Source organism: Poecilia reticulata, linkage group LG2 (genome assembly GCF_000633615.1).
Source record: "Poecilia reticulata strain Guanapo linkage group LG2, Guppy_female_1.0+MT, whole genome shotgun sequence".
Classification (NCBI taxonomy): domain Eukaryota; kingdom Metazoa; phylum Chordata; class Actinopteri; order Cyprinodontiformes; family Poeciliidae; genus Poecilia; species Poecilia reticulata.
Window position 1 is genome coordinate 25,221,827 of NC_024332.1, and position 15,357 is coordinate 25,237,183.

Sequence of the window (15,357 nt, forward strand, 5' to 3'; positions counted from 1 at the left end):
CACACACACACACACACACACACACACGCACACACGCGTACTCACTCTTGAACACACACTCTGTATTTTCTGCAGCCAAGCATGAGATCAGCCCCTGAGACGCCAGAGCTTTTATGTCGGGCGGAGCTTCTGCAGCTTCCAGGAGAACCTGTGAATAATTCAGCCTCGTCATGTTGAGTCGGCACAACAAACACAGAGCCGCATTACAGCCGCTTGTTTCAGCACCTGTTGGCCCAGCTGCACAAACTGCAACCGGGTCTGATCCACAGCTGACAGATCATCAACACAGAGGCATGAGTGTGTGCGTGTGTGTGTGCGTGTGTGAGAGAGCAGGCCGTCAGTCAAACATGCGATCCGTGACGCGACCCAAGCTCCATGCTGAGGCGGCAGGTCCAGCAGCGACACTCAGTAAAGGTCAGCAGAGGCGAAGGCAGAGCGTCGCAGCTGCACACACTCACTCACACACACGCACACACACAGGTCCTCTGCGACCTTTCAGACGCTGCATGTTGAGTCCAGCTGCAGCAGTTTTTGTGGAAACACTGAAAGCAGAGCTGATGGATCTCAGATGGAGTTAAGGAGTCGAATGGAGCAGATCAGATCCACCAAACGATGTGAGATTTATGAGAATAAAGTCAGAATATTAGCAAAATAAAGATGCTAAATTACATATTAGACATGTCTCTGAAGCTTAAAGTTTTCAGTTTATCCATAAAATGGCAGACAGCACAGATAACTGCTGGGATCCATCTGAATCGATAAGATTCAGGAGGAATGATTGTAGTTGAATTCAACAAAATTAACTTATAAGTTCAAGAAAATAGTGAAATATAACAGGAACATACAAGTTCCTCAAAGGTAACCTGTGAGCTCCAGAATGTAGGAGAAAATAACCAGAAAGTTTAAGAAAGAAAGAAACCTTTAAATCTAAGAGAGGTAATCTGTAATTTCACAAAGAAAACTGTGAATTCTGGGAATGAAACCTTTAAATTATTTATGATTCCATTTTGAAACAGTCTGGGAGTTAATTGTCATCTCATTTTAGTATTCCTGTAAGTCAAATTTAATCTGCAAAGAAAGTGTTGTAAGTAAAAAAAAACAAGTAAGTTCAGCAAAAATAAACTTTAAGATCAAGAAAACTAGATAGTAACTTCCAGCAAAGTTACCTGAAAGTCCCAGAACTAAAAGTTGTTGCTTCAGAAATATAACTATAGTTCTGGGAAATATAGAAAAGTAACATGAAAGTTGTAAAAATACATTTGAAGAAACAAAACTTGCATGTTTTGGGAAAAGAAGAAAGAGAAACTGGAATCAAAGTTTTAGAAAGTTTGTTTTTATAATTGCTCTTCTCAGTAGAATCTATAAGCTGTTTTTGGCTAAATGACCTTTGACCTTTTATTTTCCTGATGTTTACAAATGGTAACAGAGTTTTGTTTAACAGTTATCAGTGCTGTAAAGAGCGTTCATAAACATCGCCTGTTTAACACAGTGTTAATAAACTCCTTCATCATCATTTTTCACAGATATAGAATCAGGTCTGGGATCTTCCGAAGCAGCCTGGATGTTTCTTCCTCACCCTCAGTCGTGTTCCAGGCTTTGTTTCTCTCGTCTGGACGTTTCTGTGTCAGAGCCCCTCAGGCTGCAGGCTTTTAAACAAACACATTATGTGTCGGGGTATTTCTGCACAGACGTGGACATTTTACCGCTAACCTCGACTCCTTGTGTCGTTTCTCCTTAAACTCCACGTTTGCTCCGTGGCGGAGGCCGACAGGAGCCCAAATGAAGCCGCTGTTCATTATTCATCGACCCCTCATGCTGTGCAGCCGGGTGTTTTACCTTGGTGGTTGTTGAGGTGGAGCTAACGCGCTCTGACAGCCCGACGGGAGCAGGCTGGCTGCACACAGGGAGAGGAGCGAGTCCTGCTGCAGAGCCGCACAACACCAAGAGAAAGAAACGGAGATCAATCCGTGTCCCATCGATCAGAGCTGCAGGGCCAGCATTTCAGGAGGAAACTCACTGGAAGAGAGAAACTTTCCCCATTACATTATTTGATGCTGAAAGAAAAAGAACAGCAGGTTTTAACTGAGCGTCGTCCCGAAAGCAGGTCAGCGCCTCCACAGGAGCAGCAGCGGCCATATTTCCATCAGGCAGAAGGCCCGAGTGGTTAAAGAAGCTTGTTAAATATTTCAGATCTTTTCTTTGCAGCAGCAGCGACTCTGAAAGCAGACCGAGGTGTTAAACACTCCGATGAGGTTTATTTGGTTACAGATTCAGCAGCTTCAGCACCAGCAGGACGAGTTGAAGCGATCATCTCTGTTTCTGCTCCAGCATCGACACCTCTGCGTTTCATCGCCTGTTCCTGTCTGGGATCTCTCTCTTCCTCTCCCTGGGAGGAGGCTGGAACTAAACTGGGACACACAACATCTTCCTTGGATGATTGATCACGTCACAAGCGGGTAAAGTTAACCTGCACAGAACTGCAGGAGAAGACAAACTCTCATGAAACATTCAGGGACGCAGCAGACTGCTTTCCACTCCCAGACCAAGCTTTATCTCTGACTAACTCAGATCTTTATCACAAATAATAGTTTACACTTTGATTTTTATGTCTTCTTTTGTTGTAATTAAAACAAGAATTTAAGGGAAGTTCATTGAAAGGTTTAAATCTGTGAAAATGTCAAAATTATTCTCCTAAAGCCGTTGCTGTGCAGTGCGTTGTTAACCTTTAACCTCTTGGTTTGTATGGTTTCTGTACTCCAAAGGAACTGAACCCATTTTGGTAGAAATATTTACGGCTCTGAGTCTCTCCCGGCGGCCATGTTGRTCTATGGTGGACTGCCTTGGGAATCGGTGTGTGTTTGTTTGCTTTCGGCTGTGTGTGCATTCACACATCCGCGGTGCAAAAAGCCGAAGGAAAGAAGGGCAGACATTGTGTTTGCTGAAGCAACAGCAGCTAAAAGCCTCCTCAGGCTGTTGTTGCTGCTGCGCTTCACTTCAGTTTTCAGACTCTGAGGGATTTTTTTAAACATACCAGACGTAAACAAAAACAAAAAGTTGCTGGCCATTACGTTACATCAATGGCCAGCACTGTTGGCTTAAAGGCCAGAGTTTGAAGCACAGAACCTGATTGTAAGATGGGCGGACAGATGGGTGATCTTAAGGAAAGCTATTTTGTGATTTATTCTGGGGTTAATCAGGTCAAAACAAACTGTTTTTCTGGAACCGTCTGAAGTCTTTTCTTCGTCATTGTTTCTGTGCAGACACAACGCTGACTCACTCCTTAAATTTAGGAGCCTCTTTGTGCCTTAAGGATTCTCATTTCACTGTTGCATGGCTTATCTGAGATAACAGTCAGGCAGTGGACTAAAAATTTGTGAAAAGCAACAAAAATCCAAACAAATACTTCAACGGATTACAGGAAAGTTTTGACTGGAAGGAAAATATGAAGAAAGATTTATTATTTTCTTAATTTCTCACCATGCTTTGTTTCCTTTGCTTTGTTTGTTGCACTGAAACACTTTTTTTTCCAGGGGCGAGTTTCAGCTGGGGTTGGGAGCTACACTGACACCTGGTGGACAGGTGAGGAAACAGCACATCCTTAAAAAAGCAGCAGTTGTTTGCAAAAAGGACACTAATGAGTGTGATTGCACATAATTCTTTATTTCCAGCATCTCAGAGCACATTTCGACACTCATCTCAGAGAAAAACTGCATTTTTTTTCTTTTTCACAAAAGTCTGACAAACAGCTACGAGCTTTAGTGAAGAAAAGTTGCAAAATAAATGGGCTAACATGGACAAAACGGTGTGAGGAAAGTTTGGTTTCATTAACAGCCGGATAAAGTGGGTTTGAACAACATCAGAAAACACATTTTAACACAGAAAATGCTGCTCTTGTGCCCTTTTTATTGTGAAACACTGAACTAAGCAAGCTTCGGCTCACTCTTATGGCACCATTTTTGTTTCAGCTAAAGTGACAAACTCCCCAAAACATAAAACCAGAACACTATAACAATATTTCTACAGAATAAAATGCTTTTTTAGTCCCTTCAGTGCTGGGGAGAGTTTGTAAGCACAGTGATTTTAAACACCTCTCCAAACACTTAACACACACATACACAACCATACCGTATTAGCTTCTTTGAAAACAATGCTTTGCTTTATAATTTGTCTTCATACAGCATTTGATCTCATAAGTGCTCTTAAATAATCCGCTTTATAAGAAAAATGACTAAAGTATAAAAACAATAAAACCAAACGAGGCAGATCAGTAAATGCCTTTTGTTGTCGTATTGATTGTCGTCTGCTGGTTGCCCTGAAGCACCTACTTCCTGTTAGATAAAAACTCTGAGAACATTCAACACCGGATCTACTCCCTGTTCAGTTTCTAACTGAGTTTTGGTTTCTAACTTGGAGCTAAATGCTAAACGCCGACCCGTCTCGGTACAGAAACAGCTTCTGAGTCAGAAAGAAGACGGCCAGGTCACGGCAGCGTGTCTGGTCTGTCACAGTGGGAGGAAGAAAACATGGCAGCAGCTCTTCTGGAGCGTTAGGTTCTTCACACCTGGTGCTGCTGTCAGTTTTAGGGTCTGAATGGTAGTTTGAACCCAAATAATTACAAGTTGTTCCGGTGCAAAGATCTGAAACCAGTAACAAACTGTCCCTGTCCAATGAAAGGAGCGTACGGTGGTGGCAGCAAAGGGAATTGGTCAGGATGCCCAGGAACAACCAGGGCTGCCAAGAACTAGAAACCGCAGGAACACCAAGGTTTTATCCACCAGCGATATTCGGAGTCCTTTCTGGCTCCCGAAAGTGATTTGGAACCAGTGTTGCATGTTTGAGGTTCCTGAATGCCAAACCTGGTTTCAGTTGGGCACTGGGTAATACCTGGCTTGTTAGGTATGATGTCACCTGAGGTCCAGTCCAACTGAAGACAAAAGCAAAAAGCACAATGGCAAACAAGGGGCGCAGAGGAAAATAGGGTATTGGTAATCTTGCTGCTACACAATTTTTCAGAGTTGTGTAATGGAAAAAGGGCGTCAGCTCTTGGGTTTTAGAGGAATATGAACCAAATGTGTTGTAGAGTGGTAGATCTTTGCAGAAACACACTACAGATATGGACTGAAAGGGTGCCAACCAAGACAGCGTTCCTGCTGCCCACATGGAGAAGCAAGAAGCCATCGAGACAAAGGTCTACGCTCAGACAAGGAAAAAGATTCAACTGTTTGGTCACAATAAGAGGTTTGTTCAGAGGAAGTTGGATTGCATACGAGAGCCATTTAGACTCAAACTTATGAACCACTGAATTCTTTCAGTACTCTTCAAATCAAGACCTGGACAGTACAAGGTTTGGTGTTCCTACTGGTTTATGATCCCAAACATGTCCAGACCGACTCAGACTGGTCCAGACTGGTTTAATGCCAATGTTATCCTTCTGGAAATGTCTAGCTAAAATTCTGATCTTAACCAAGTTGAAAATGCCTAAAAGTAGATTCTGTGCCAGAAAACCAAGGCACATCCCAGAAACTTTCAGCATAAAAGGTGCAGATGGTTTGTGCATCTTTCAGACCAGTAAATGTTGGAGTAGATCTGCGTGTTTGACCGGACATTAAGATCTGATGACAAGAAGCAACTTGGGAGTCAAGTGGTGACCTAGTTTAACCCCAGGTGTGAACCGCCTCCTTGTGGCTGTTTGGTACCTTCAGATTCACTTGGATTGGAAACGATAACCAACAGAGACTCTTTATGTACGAGAAGAGGAGTTCTGATGGCGTTGTCTTGGTTCAGGGTTTGGTTCGAGCCTCCAGCTTTAACCGCTGATAAAGTAGCACCAGAATGTAACACAGAAACATCTTGGTTTTAAACAAAGTCAATTTTTTAAAAAAGTACACCCTGTTTTAGTTTTCAGGATATGCTTTTCCGAATTCAAATGTGAGGACATCTGTCCAATGCCGACCAAACTGGGTCATCAACGTAACAGTGAACACAAAGACTGGTGCTAATCTACAACAGAACAGCTGAAAAAGAATCAAGGTGTTAAAATGGCCTAGTTAAAGTCTACACCTCAACCAGTACTGTGGTAGTACCTTCAACCCTCAAACCTCAATGAATCAAATCAACATACCCTAAAGTTAAATGCGGGTGTAATTACTTTCTAACCCTGACTGAACAGAACCCGTAGACACGGTCAGTGTTTTAAGTGCTATCTGTTGAAAATTCAATACTCATGAAAACAAACAAAGCAAAAACGTATTTACAGTTAGGTCCTCATGTCTGCCGAGGCTGTGAGTGCAGTTGGGTTTTCTTCCACTCAGCAGGTGTTTGTTTCCAGGACAAGGCATTAACTGGAGCTCTGCTCGCACCTCCAGTTTGGAAACCAAACAAAAAAATGCTTTTCGATTTTCTCCAACCAATCCAGTCCTCTCTGACTGCGTCTCTATAGAATATCTAAGTGATCTCATTAGCCTTCTGCTTAAATCTCTTCTTAATTTAACCACCCAACACCACACCTAATGTTCTTCAAATTACTAGATATACTTTTATTTAAGATACTGCAGATTGTTTTAAAATCTCCAACAGGGGTCTAGTTTTCTTCTGATAGAAAACTAGACTCCTGCCGTTTATCTCCTGTCCGTGTTTTCACCACGTGACGACATTAAACTCTTGACTAAAGCTTCTTGTTTAGACGATTTAAATGCTCTTTGACTCTGAGCTTTGCAGATTATCTCAGACCGCGCTCTTATTAAACTAACATCTGTTTGCATAAGAGGATATTAATCTTAAAAGGTGGAATAGAAGCAGCAGTAATGAGGAGAGAAAACCTCAGACCTTCCCAGCAGTTCCTCTGAGTGGAGGACATCTGAATCAGGATGTCCCCTCACTCAGGAAGTCCAGGTTGGACAATCCAGCCTTGCTTCAATGAGCAGGACAGTTTCAGTGAAAGAGGTCTTTTCCTGGACTTTTCTCCTTACTCCAGCAGTTTTATGTTGAGATGAGACATCAGAACAATGGTTGTGAAAATGATCTGGTCCAAAGTTCCTGATCATTCCCTAAAACGCTGAGATCTGTCCCACCTCTGCCCTGCTTTGTCCAGTCAGAGGAAGAATCCAGACTTCTGGGGGTCCTGTAAGTTGGAGACTTCGTCAGGGCCTGTCACAGCCTCCACTCCGTTTCTTCCAGGAATTAGACATGTCCGGACGTAGCCTACGTTGGCGACGTTGAGTAGGCAGCCGTTCTCCACCTGGAAACAAACCACACATTGCTTCAGATGGTTTAATTTAATTCCTTATCGTTTTCTTAAACGGTCCGCTTCCTTCTGTTTATCATCTGAGATTGAACAAAGAGTTAAAAACAAAACTGGATGGTCTGAGATGATGATTCACACAATCGGTTACATGAAACTAAAATATATATTAGATCACAGCTGATCTGCAGGATGCTAAGAGATTCTCAAGCCTCTGGACATTGTTGGACAATTATAGCTCAATCATTGCAGGTTAGACGACACCAGAACCATCCAATGTTCTGGTCAAACTGGAGGTGTTCACAGACAGAATCTAAAGAAATCACTAAACGTTCCTACATTTTAGTTAAACTACTTGAAGAATTCTTAACAGTTCACAATCAAAACTTTAACAAAAATGTTGAAGTTTATTCAACTGAAAGTTTTAAAAACAGCCAAGTAAATTAGCGATTTAGAATTTATCCATAAAAAGTAATTTAGGGGAAGCTAAATGTTTTCAAAGTTTCAAAGCGCTAGGTGGAAGCAGATGCCTACCGATGCTAAGGGTACCATGGTTTGGTTTAGGAACCTCAGGGTCTCATATTTGCTTTTTGCAGACGATGTTTTGTTGGCATCTCTAACCTGAGTGTGATAAATCCTGGATCCCACCTTCTGCTGGCTTGATGCCATGATCCCCAGCTTCTCTCTTCTTCAAGATGAAGAGTTCAGGATTTGGGATGGAGACACAGACAGGTTTTGTTTGTAGCAGAGGGGGCCCTGCTCCAGTCTACTCTAATGAAGAACAGGGCAAAACTCTAGATTCACTGCTTCATTTATCCCAACTCTCCTCTGCTCATCAGATAATGGATGGATGAACAGATGCCATCTTCAACTATAAGGAGATCATAACATGGAGGCCAGTAGCAATGAGATGGTACAGACCAAGAGCCCAACTAGACAATATGAGACACTCTGGTCTAGTTAAATAAGAGATAACGTATCTCTGTGTACAGACAGTTTGTACAGACAGTCTCAGCGCTGCGAGTCGTGTCTCTCTGCACGGCTGCTTCCCCCCACCCCGTCCTGTGTTTGCAGCATTAGGTAATGATGACAGATAAATTGTAGGTCAGCAGCGCTCATGCCTGACTGGCCCCCATGCCAGTATTTTTCTTTCAGCGACAGCCACTGACCCCGAAGAATAACAGAGGAGGCTGAATAGGGCGGGGATGGAGGGATGCCTGCTGGGCTCGGCCGTCTCTGGGGGCCGGCCGCGGCTCTTCCCGGCCTTATTCTATTCATTATTGTACTCACTTTTCTCTCCTGTCCTCACTCATAACTCATTCCATCTTTATCCCGATCTGGCAGTTTGTTTTTTCTGTTCAAACGCTGCTGTCATGCTTGGAAAGACACGACACAGTGAATGGTAACAGGGAGGCCCAGCTGATCCAGGACGGCTCACAAAACTGGAACATCATGAATGACTTTATATCACACCAGCTTCATGTTTTCCTCTTCCTGTTTGTGGATTTGCAGCTGAGCTAAGTGTGACTGCCTGCTGTAAGATAAACCACAGGGTTTGGAGCTTTTACTGTTTTATATCCTTAATATTATAAACTTATATAAGAACACTCTGGAAGTCCAGCTGCTGTCCTTTTTGTAGTTGATTTGATTTGTGATTTGTGTTTACAATGTATGAATCTTTATAGTCCTCACTAAACTAAAATATAATCTATGTTTAAATCAGAGTCATTGGAATCTTATTTGTTCAAACTTCACCATGCAAAGAGCAACTAATTCAAATCCAGAAATCATATGCAGGATTAAAGCCATTTCAGAGTTCTTAGTTTGGTTTGACCCATGTAAACGCCTCGGGTCTTTACAGACTCGTTCACTTAGTGTCCACCAGAACCAGAACCAAAGGAAGGTAGAAATAAATGTGTAGGAACTTTATATTACATTTAATCAAGACTGAAACCTTCAGTGTTTCCTGCCAGCCGTCCTGTGTATGCATGGTGCTGCCCACACACATTTCAGCCCAATGAGACGAGAATCCTGCAGGGCAGCACTGCATCCAATCAGCGCAGTCAGATTTGGATAAATCCAGCAGAAGTCAAGATTATTCACCAAGTGCACATACTGTGCTTCCACTGAACAGTCAGTACAAAGCAAACTGGAGCTTCCTCTAAAATGTGAGGCTCCTGAATTTAAACTGACTCAGTGCTGGCCCGCCCTATCTTCTCATCTTATTTACACGACATGTCCACTTGCATCATGGCGGTTTACTCTGAGCTCCGCATCGGCCCCGGGCCTCCAGAGCCAACTCGGAAATCAAATAATCCATTTTCCTGACAAGGAAAGGGAGCAGCGCAGAGCTGCAGGGATGCAGATCCAGCAGCTCTTGGTGTGTTGATGTTCAGTTACATTTCAGAGCAAAGAAGAAGAACCACAGCTTCATGGGGCAAGAACCATGGAATACGAAGGATGGACAGATAAATGGATGGACAAATTGAACCTTTGGTTTACCAGAATAAAAATACATTGAGATTAAAAACCTCTTTTTCATGGGAGTTCAGACCAAGAGGCAACGAACACAGCACAGATTATTACACAGTATAAAGAAAATGTCAAGCTATTAAAAACAGGATGGATGGATGGATGGATGGATGGATGGATGGATGGATGGATGGATGGATGGATGGATGGATGGATGGATGGATGGATGGATGGATGGATGGATGGATGGATGGATGGATGGATGGATGGATGGWGTTGGACTCTGACGGCTAACAGGAAGTGAAACATCATGTTAGCATCCTCTCACCTTCCTGTCTGCTGCGGGGCCGAACACGCTGCAGTTCAGGCTGCGCCGCTGCTGCTCCACATGCGCCGTTCCGTGGGACAAACAGGAAGCTGGGTTCTGTTTCTGCTGACCTAGATGTGCAGGTGTGGCCGCTGTGGTCATCCCACCCTGATGCTGATGAACGTCCAGCGTTGCCTCGCCGTTCAGCAGGGTGGTGCATGAATCTAAGGTGTAATCTGGGAGGCTAACGTCCAGGCTCAAGGGGAAAGTCATGTTCTGGTTCTGGTAAGATCCATTCAGGAAGCTCGATGAGGCTGTGTTCTCAGGGTTTATCTGCAGTTGCCATGGTGACTCCAGATGTGGGTTTAGATGCTCAGCGTCCAGCTGTGGACCACTAAGTGTGGTCTGGAGATGGTGGTCCACCCAGAGACTGTCAGATAAACCAGCTGGATTCTCGACCACCGCAGGATGTGAGGCAGCCTGGATGTGCTGCTGCATCTGCTGCGACAGCTGGACGATGGGCTGCCTGAARGTGGGCGGGTCCAAAGGGACTTCAGGTATCAAACATGGCTGCTGGGGGGCGGAGTCAGGGTCTGAAGACGGGACTTCGTTCTCCATCTCACTCTGCAGAGTGTCATGGACGTAAGTGAGGATCTCGTTATTGGTGAGAAGGTCGGTCAGAGTAGGAACGTGGTTGGGATCCAGCTCTACCTGCATCATCCGCTCATCCAGCAGGAGCAGCTCCAGGTCATCAGCATTTAGGCCCAGACTCTCCAGAGCACTGAAGAGCTCACTGTTTGAGCAAGTTTCCCCTCCGTCTAGTGACAGAGAGTCCAACGTTGACAGAAGGGGGTCCAAACTATCTCCGTTGCATGTCCCCATCTCCCGGCTGGAGACAATATTCCAGTTGGTGGTGCTCAACAAACTATCAGACTCAGCAGGCCTGCTGCCATGGTACAATGTCCGAGACTCTGCATCCGGCTGGCAGACATACACAGACTCATCCTGACTCATCAGCGCCCCCAGCAGTGAGTTGGGCTTCAGTTCATCCGAGGAACTCTTGTCCACTTTGCCCTTATTGGACTTGCTGCCTCTGGCTTTGCCGTGGGAGGAGTCAGGGAAGCCGTGCAGCGGGTGGCTGGTCTGGTACAGGAGAGCCTCTCCGGTGGCAAAGGTGAAGGGAAGGTGCATAGATCGCTTCCTCAAGTGTTCTCCTCCTTCCTCCTCCCTGTGGTTGAAGAAACAAACATATCAGTGAAGGAAAACTCACAATAGAAGCAACAAAATCTCAAAGAAGCACTAACGCCAAAGGCCTCTGGGTGGCGATGATGTAGTCCGGCTTCCCGTTCTTGTAGACGAGTCKGGCATTGGCCTGGACCCACTTCCATCGGTTGTCTTTGGTGAGCAGCCTGAAGACGGTCAGCCCACTCTCACCCGTCTTTATCACTGAAAGCACATCAGAGAACGTGTAGAAGCTCATGATGTATATGAGCTATCGAACTTTTAACTTTAAGTAAAAGTTATGAACAGTGATTCTTTAATCTGCGATTCGGTTGTTCAGCCAGTTGTGATGGTGCAGCTGCGTTCGGATGTGTGCGTTTATTCAACCACAAGTAAAGACACAGCAGGGAGCCTCATCAGTTCAAACACTAAGCGCTGCATGCATTACAGTCTCAACCACCAGCAGCTGCCAGGGTAATGAGCAGAGCAGAGACTTTTCCACAGCCACAATGACAGCTGGGTCAAAGGGGTCAGAGAGGTCAAAGAGGTCAAAGGGGTCCCCAGAAGGTGGAGAACCAGCTCAACCTTCACTGGTGAGTCAGTGGATGCCTTACTGGCACTCAGTTCTTTAAATAAAACTCTAACCACCTCAGATATTCAATGGCCCATCTGAGTAGATGAAGCCAATATTTGGTCATAATGGTCATAATTGTCAAACACTGAGCCACAGCAGCCATGAAGGTATTCTTGTATTTTGGTCTAAACTGGGTCATCAACTGAATGAACCGAAGCGACAAAATTCCTTCTGAACCATCAGAGAGTCTGAGGGTGTTTTCACACCTGGTAGTTCAGTAGACTCTGTTCAACTGGGGGTCAAAGTTACAGCATTTGTTACATTTTCAGCTGCTGCAGTTCACTTTCATTCTGCAGTGTCAAACAGATCAGTTCACCCTCTCGCCTGTGGGGGCGCTGCACCAAGAACCACTAAAAGAAATGACAAAAAAATCCTCTGAAGAAGACACTGAACACAACTTCACAAAATGTGAACTAAAATGGAGTAGCGTCAAATTTTAGTGTTTATCTTCGGCAAAAGACTTCAAGCCCATTTATTTTGGTTGTATTTACCCAGAATGCCCTGCGTTTAGTCCGCCTCCTGCTTTTGAAGTGGTCTCCGGTCTGCTTGGCGCTAACATTATAGTTCACTTCCTCTAATAATCCAACATTTAACATCCACTGACAAGTAGAATCTCATGGCTTCAAATGTGGATGCTGAGAGAGCATCAGCCTGGTTTGAAGTAAAGCTGAAAAATGGGGATTATTTGTTAACGGTGATTAGATCTGTGACCTTGTTTTGACTCATGTTCTGGGAGATTACAGGGATAAATACTAAAGATTTCCTTCTGCTGCATGACTCCCACCATGCTGTGATGTTGTCTGTAGGCAGTAAAAATATTTGTCTGGTATAAAAACCAGCAGAAACAAACTTCTTTCATCCCAAGAATCATTGAGCCGCGGCACATCTGAAGAGGAAACTACATGACTGGCAACATTCCCAGTAGTGGGATCTCTGGGATGAATGTTTTGGAACATGTGTGCAGGTTTTCTCGGCCTGATTGCATGTATAACAGTGCCACTGCCATGCATTGACTAACCAGGTCATCCGGGACTTCAGTGAAGTGAGTTCCAGTCATTTGCACCAGCAACCTTTCATCAAGCGGCAGCAGCTGGGACTTACTTCTAATGTGGTTTTCAGCGCAGTACAGCATGTCAGCGGCGTGGATGAACTGGTAGCCGGATCCTCGCACTCTCAGCTCAGCCTCGGTGTAACCTAGAACGATTTTCCCTCTAAACGACCAAGAAACCAGAACACACCGTTATACTCAGAACAACCAGAGGGCAGACCTTCAGGTTACAGCAGGACGTACTTTGCGTCGCAGGCCATCGGCGTAAAGTCGAGTTTGTGTTTGGTTCTGAAGATCATGTTCTTGGTCCGGATCTCCAGGATGGCGGGAGGCTGCAGCGGCGTTGCCACGGCAAACAGGGCGAGCTGAGGAGGGCTGCTTCCACTCTGCCGACTCTGACCGTGGAGGAACTTCAGTCTGCCCTGGATGCTCAGCGGCTGCAAGGAAGTCATTTCATCATATCACTATCTCATCATCACCATCACCATCATCATCATCATCATCATCATCAATAATCCATAAATCCAAATGAGAGCAGAGCAGAACTCCTTCACATCAGATGAGTAAGAGCTGTTTTATCTCAGCCCGTCGAGCACAATCAGTCATATTTACTTAAACCACTTTATGTAGAGTGAAAACATACTAGCGGAAATGGTTTCGCTCCAGTTATACACAGTGTTAAGTCTAAAATCTCAAAGCAAATTGTAAATATTCATTATTACACCACGTTTAAGAAGCAATCTGTGTAAATTAAGTCGAGCAGAAGTCAGCAGAGCAACTAGAAGACTGGAAAAGGGTAGCAAACAGGTGGAGCCGTTGTCCTGCTCGCTAAATCATGAATAAACCACATTCATTGGTAAGATTAGCTCAACTTCACCATCCACATCCACATCTTATTACTGCTAGAGCTTCAGAAGCCCACTGATCCACAGTCACTATAATAAATCAATCTATGAATTCAAATCTATGTTTCCATCCTTCTGCAGACTTGATTCCTGAGTTTCTACACTCCTCCAGAGTGTGTAGGAACCGTTGAATGACCTCAAACTAATTGACCATGGTGGGTATAAGAAGCTGCAGCTGTTGGTTCAGGAATCCAGCTCCGAATAGCAGGAGGGATTACAGAGAAGCTAAAGTCCTTCTTTGGGGGCAGGACCACCACGTCTTCACTCTCGGTACCAGAAGGTCAAGAGCAACTGGCTTCTACCTTCTGATCCCCTGGAGCAGCTGTGGCTCTAACAGAGCAGGTTTCTCTGTTTTCCTTCCTCCCAGAGCAGGTGAGAGGATAAAGCCTTTTCCCCAGAACTCTCCAAGGTTTCCTTAAGGTGGATTATTGGAACAAACAATGGCTTCCATTTCTATTCCCACCCATTCAGCTCTGGATGTTTAACATCTTCTTTCCGACTTACCAGGAAGCCAGAGGAGTTATCCAGCAGGCAGCGGAAGCGGCAGACGAATGCTCGCTCCAGGAAGGAGGAGTTTTCCGGTGGAAGCTGGTCAGGGTTGTAGCTCACCGGGCAGGAAGACGTCAGCTCTTCACCTGAGCAGATACAGTTTGGTTAAAAAGTGTTGAAGAAGTGGCAGTTTATGGGAGGACAGGCTGACCTACATCTGCTGCTGTTGTGTGAAGCTAATGCAGAATGACAGCTTTTAAACTCTAGTGTACAGTAAGAGCATCTGAGAGCATGCTGCTGCTGCTGCTGATGTGACTTCTCAAAGGTCACCTCTCCTTGCTGCTTCCTGACCTCACGTCTGACTCCTCTTTAGGTTTTAGTTCAGCCCATTTGCACAGAAAGCAGAATATTTGTGGGAATGATGGTGAGTGAGCAGGGGTGGATCTATTGGGGTGGCATGGGGTGGCAAATGAGAGCCTTGCCACCTCTGTTGCCACCCCAGCTGGCGACTATGAATCGGACATTAAGCGCACAAATCTCTTTTTTCCGACAACATTGAATGCAACACAACGTAACCTGACACCTACTACTGAGTAGTGGGAAGTGCGAGAGAAAGACAGAGCGCGAGGCAGCAGCATTGATGGACTGGACATTATGTGACTTATCATGCGCAACACATGGCCATTGCTGTCCATTGATTCAACATTATGGGTGGTCAGAAAATACGATAGTCACGCAAAGAATCTGAAAAATGGACGCAATATTTAGCGGTTAATTCAACCCTATGAATTGGATAACAAGGGCTTCAGATATAACAGGTGAGGAAAACGTTTTAACTTAACCGTCCTCTGGTGTTAGCTTTCTCCTGCCATCTGTAGTGTTAGCGGGTCATTTTGGACCCGTGTATTAAATCAGCCATAAAATGCCCTAAAAACAATCTTTTATCATCCAATGTTTTTCTTAACTCTTGTTTAGCTGGTTGGGCTACCTTATCCATGAAAAGATTGGTTTTAATATTTTTTTGTGGCCCCCTGGGCCTTT

General features: G+C 44.6%; 1 protein-coding gene across 1 annotated transcript in view; it reads right to left on the minus strand.

Moving 5' to 3' along the window:
- Positions 1-3,639: 3,639 nt before the first annotated feature.
- Positions 3,640-15,357, minus strand: part of LOC103457262 (aryl hydrocarbon receptor-like) — a 23,617-nt gene continuing 11,899 nt past the window's right edge. The window contains exons 6-11 of the mRNA XM_008397274.2: positions 14,332-14,462; positions 13,166-13,359; positions 12,976-13,085; positions 11,324-11,465; positions 10,041-11,247; positions 3,640-7,237 (exon numbers count right to left, since the gene is read on the minus strand). Coding sequence (XP_008395496.1) covers positions 7,091-7,237; positions 10,041-11,247; positions 11,324-11,465; positions 12,976-13,085; positions 13,166-13,359; positions 14,332-14,462 — 1,931 coding nt within the window. The 3' untranslated portion in view covers positions 3,640-7,090. The remainder of the gene's footprint in view (positions 7,238-10,040; positions 11,248-11,323; positions 11,466-12,975; positions 13,086-13,165; positions 13,360-14,331; positions 14,463-15,357) is intronic.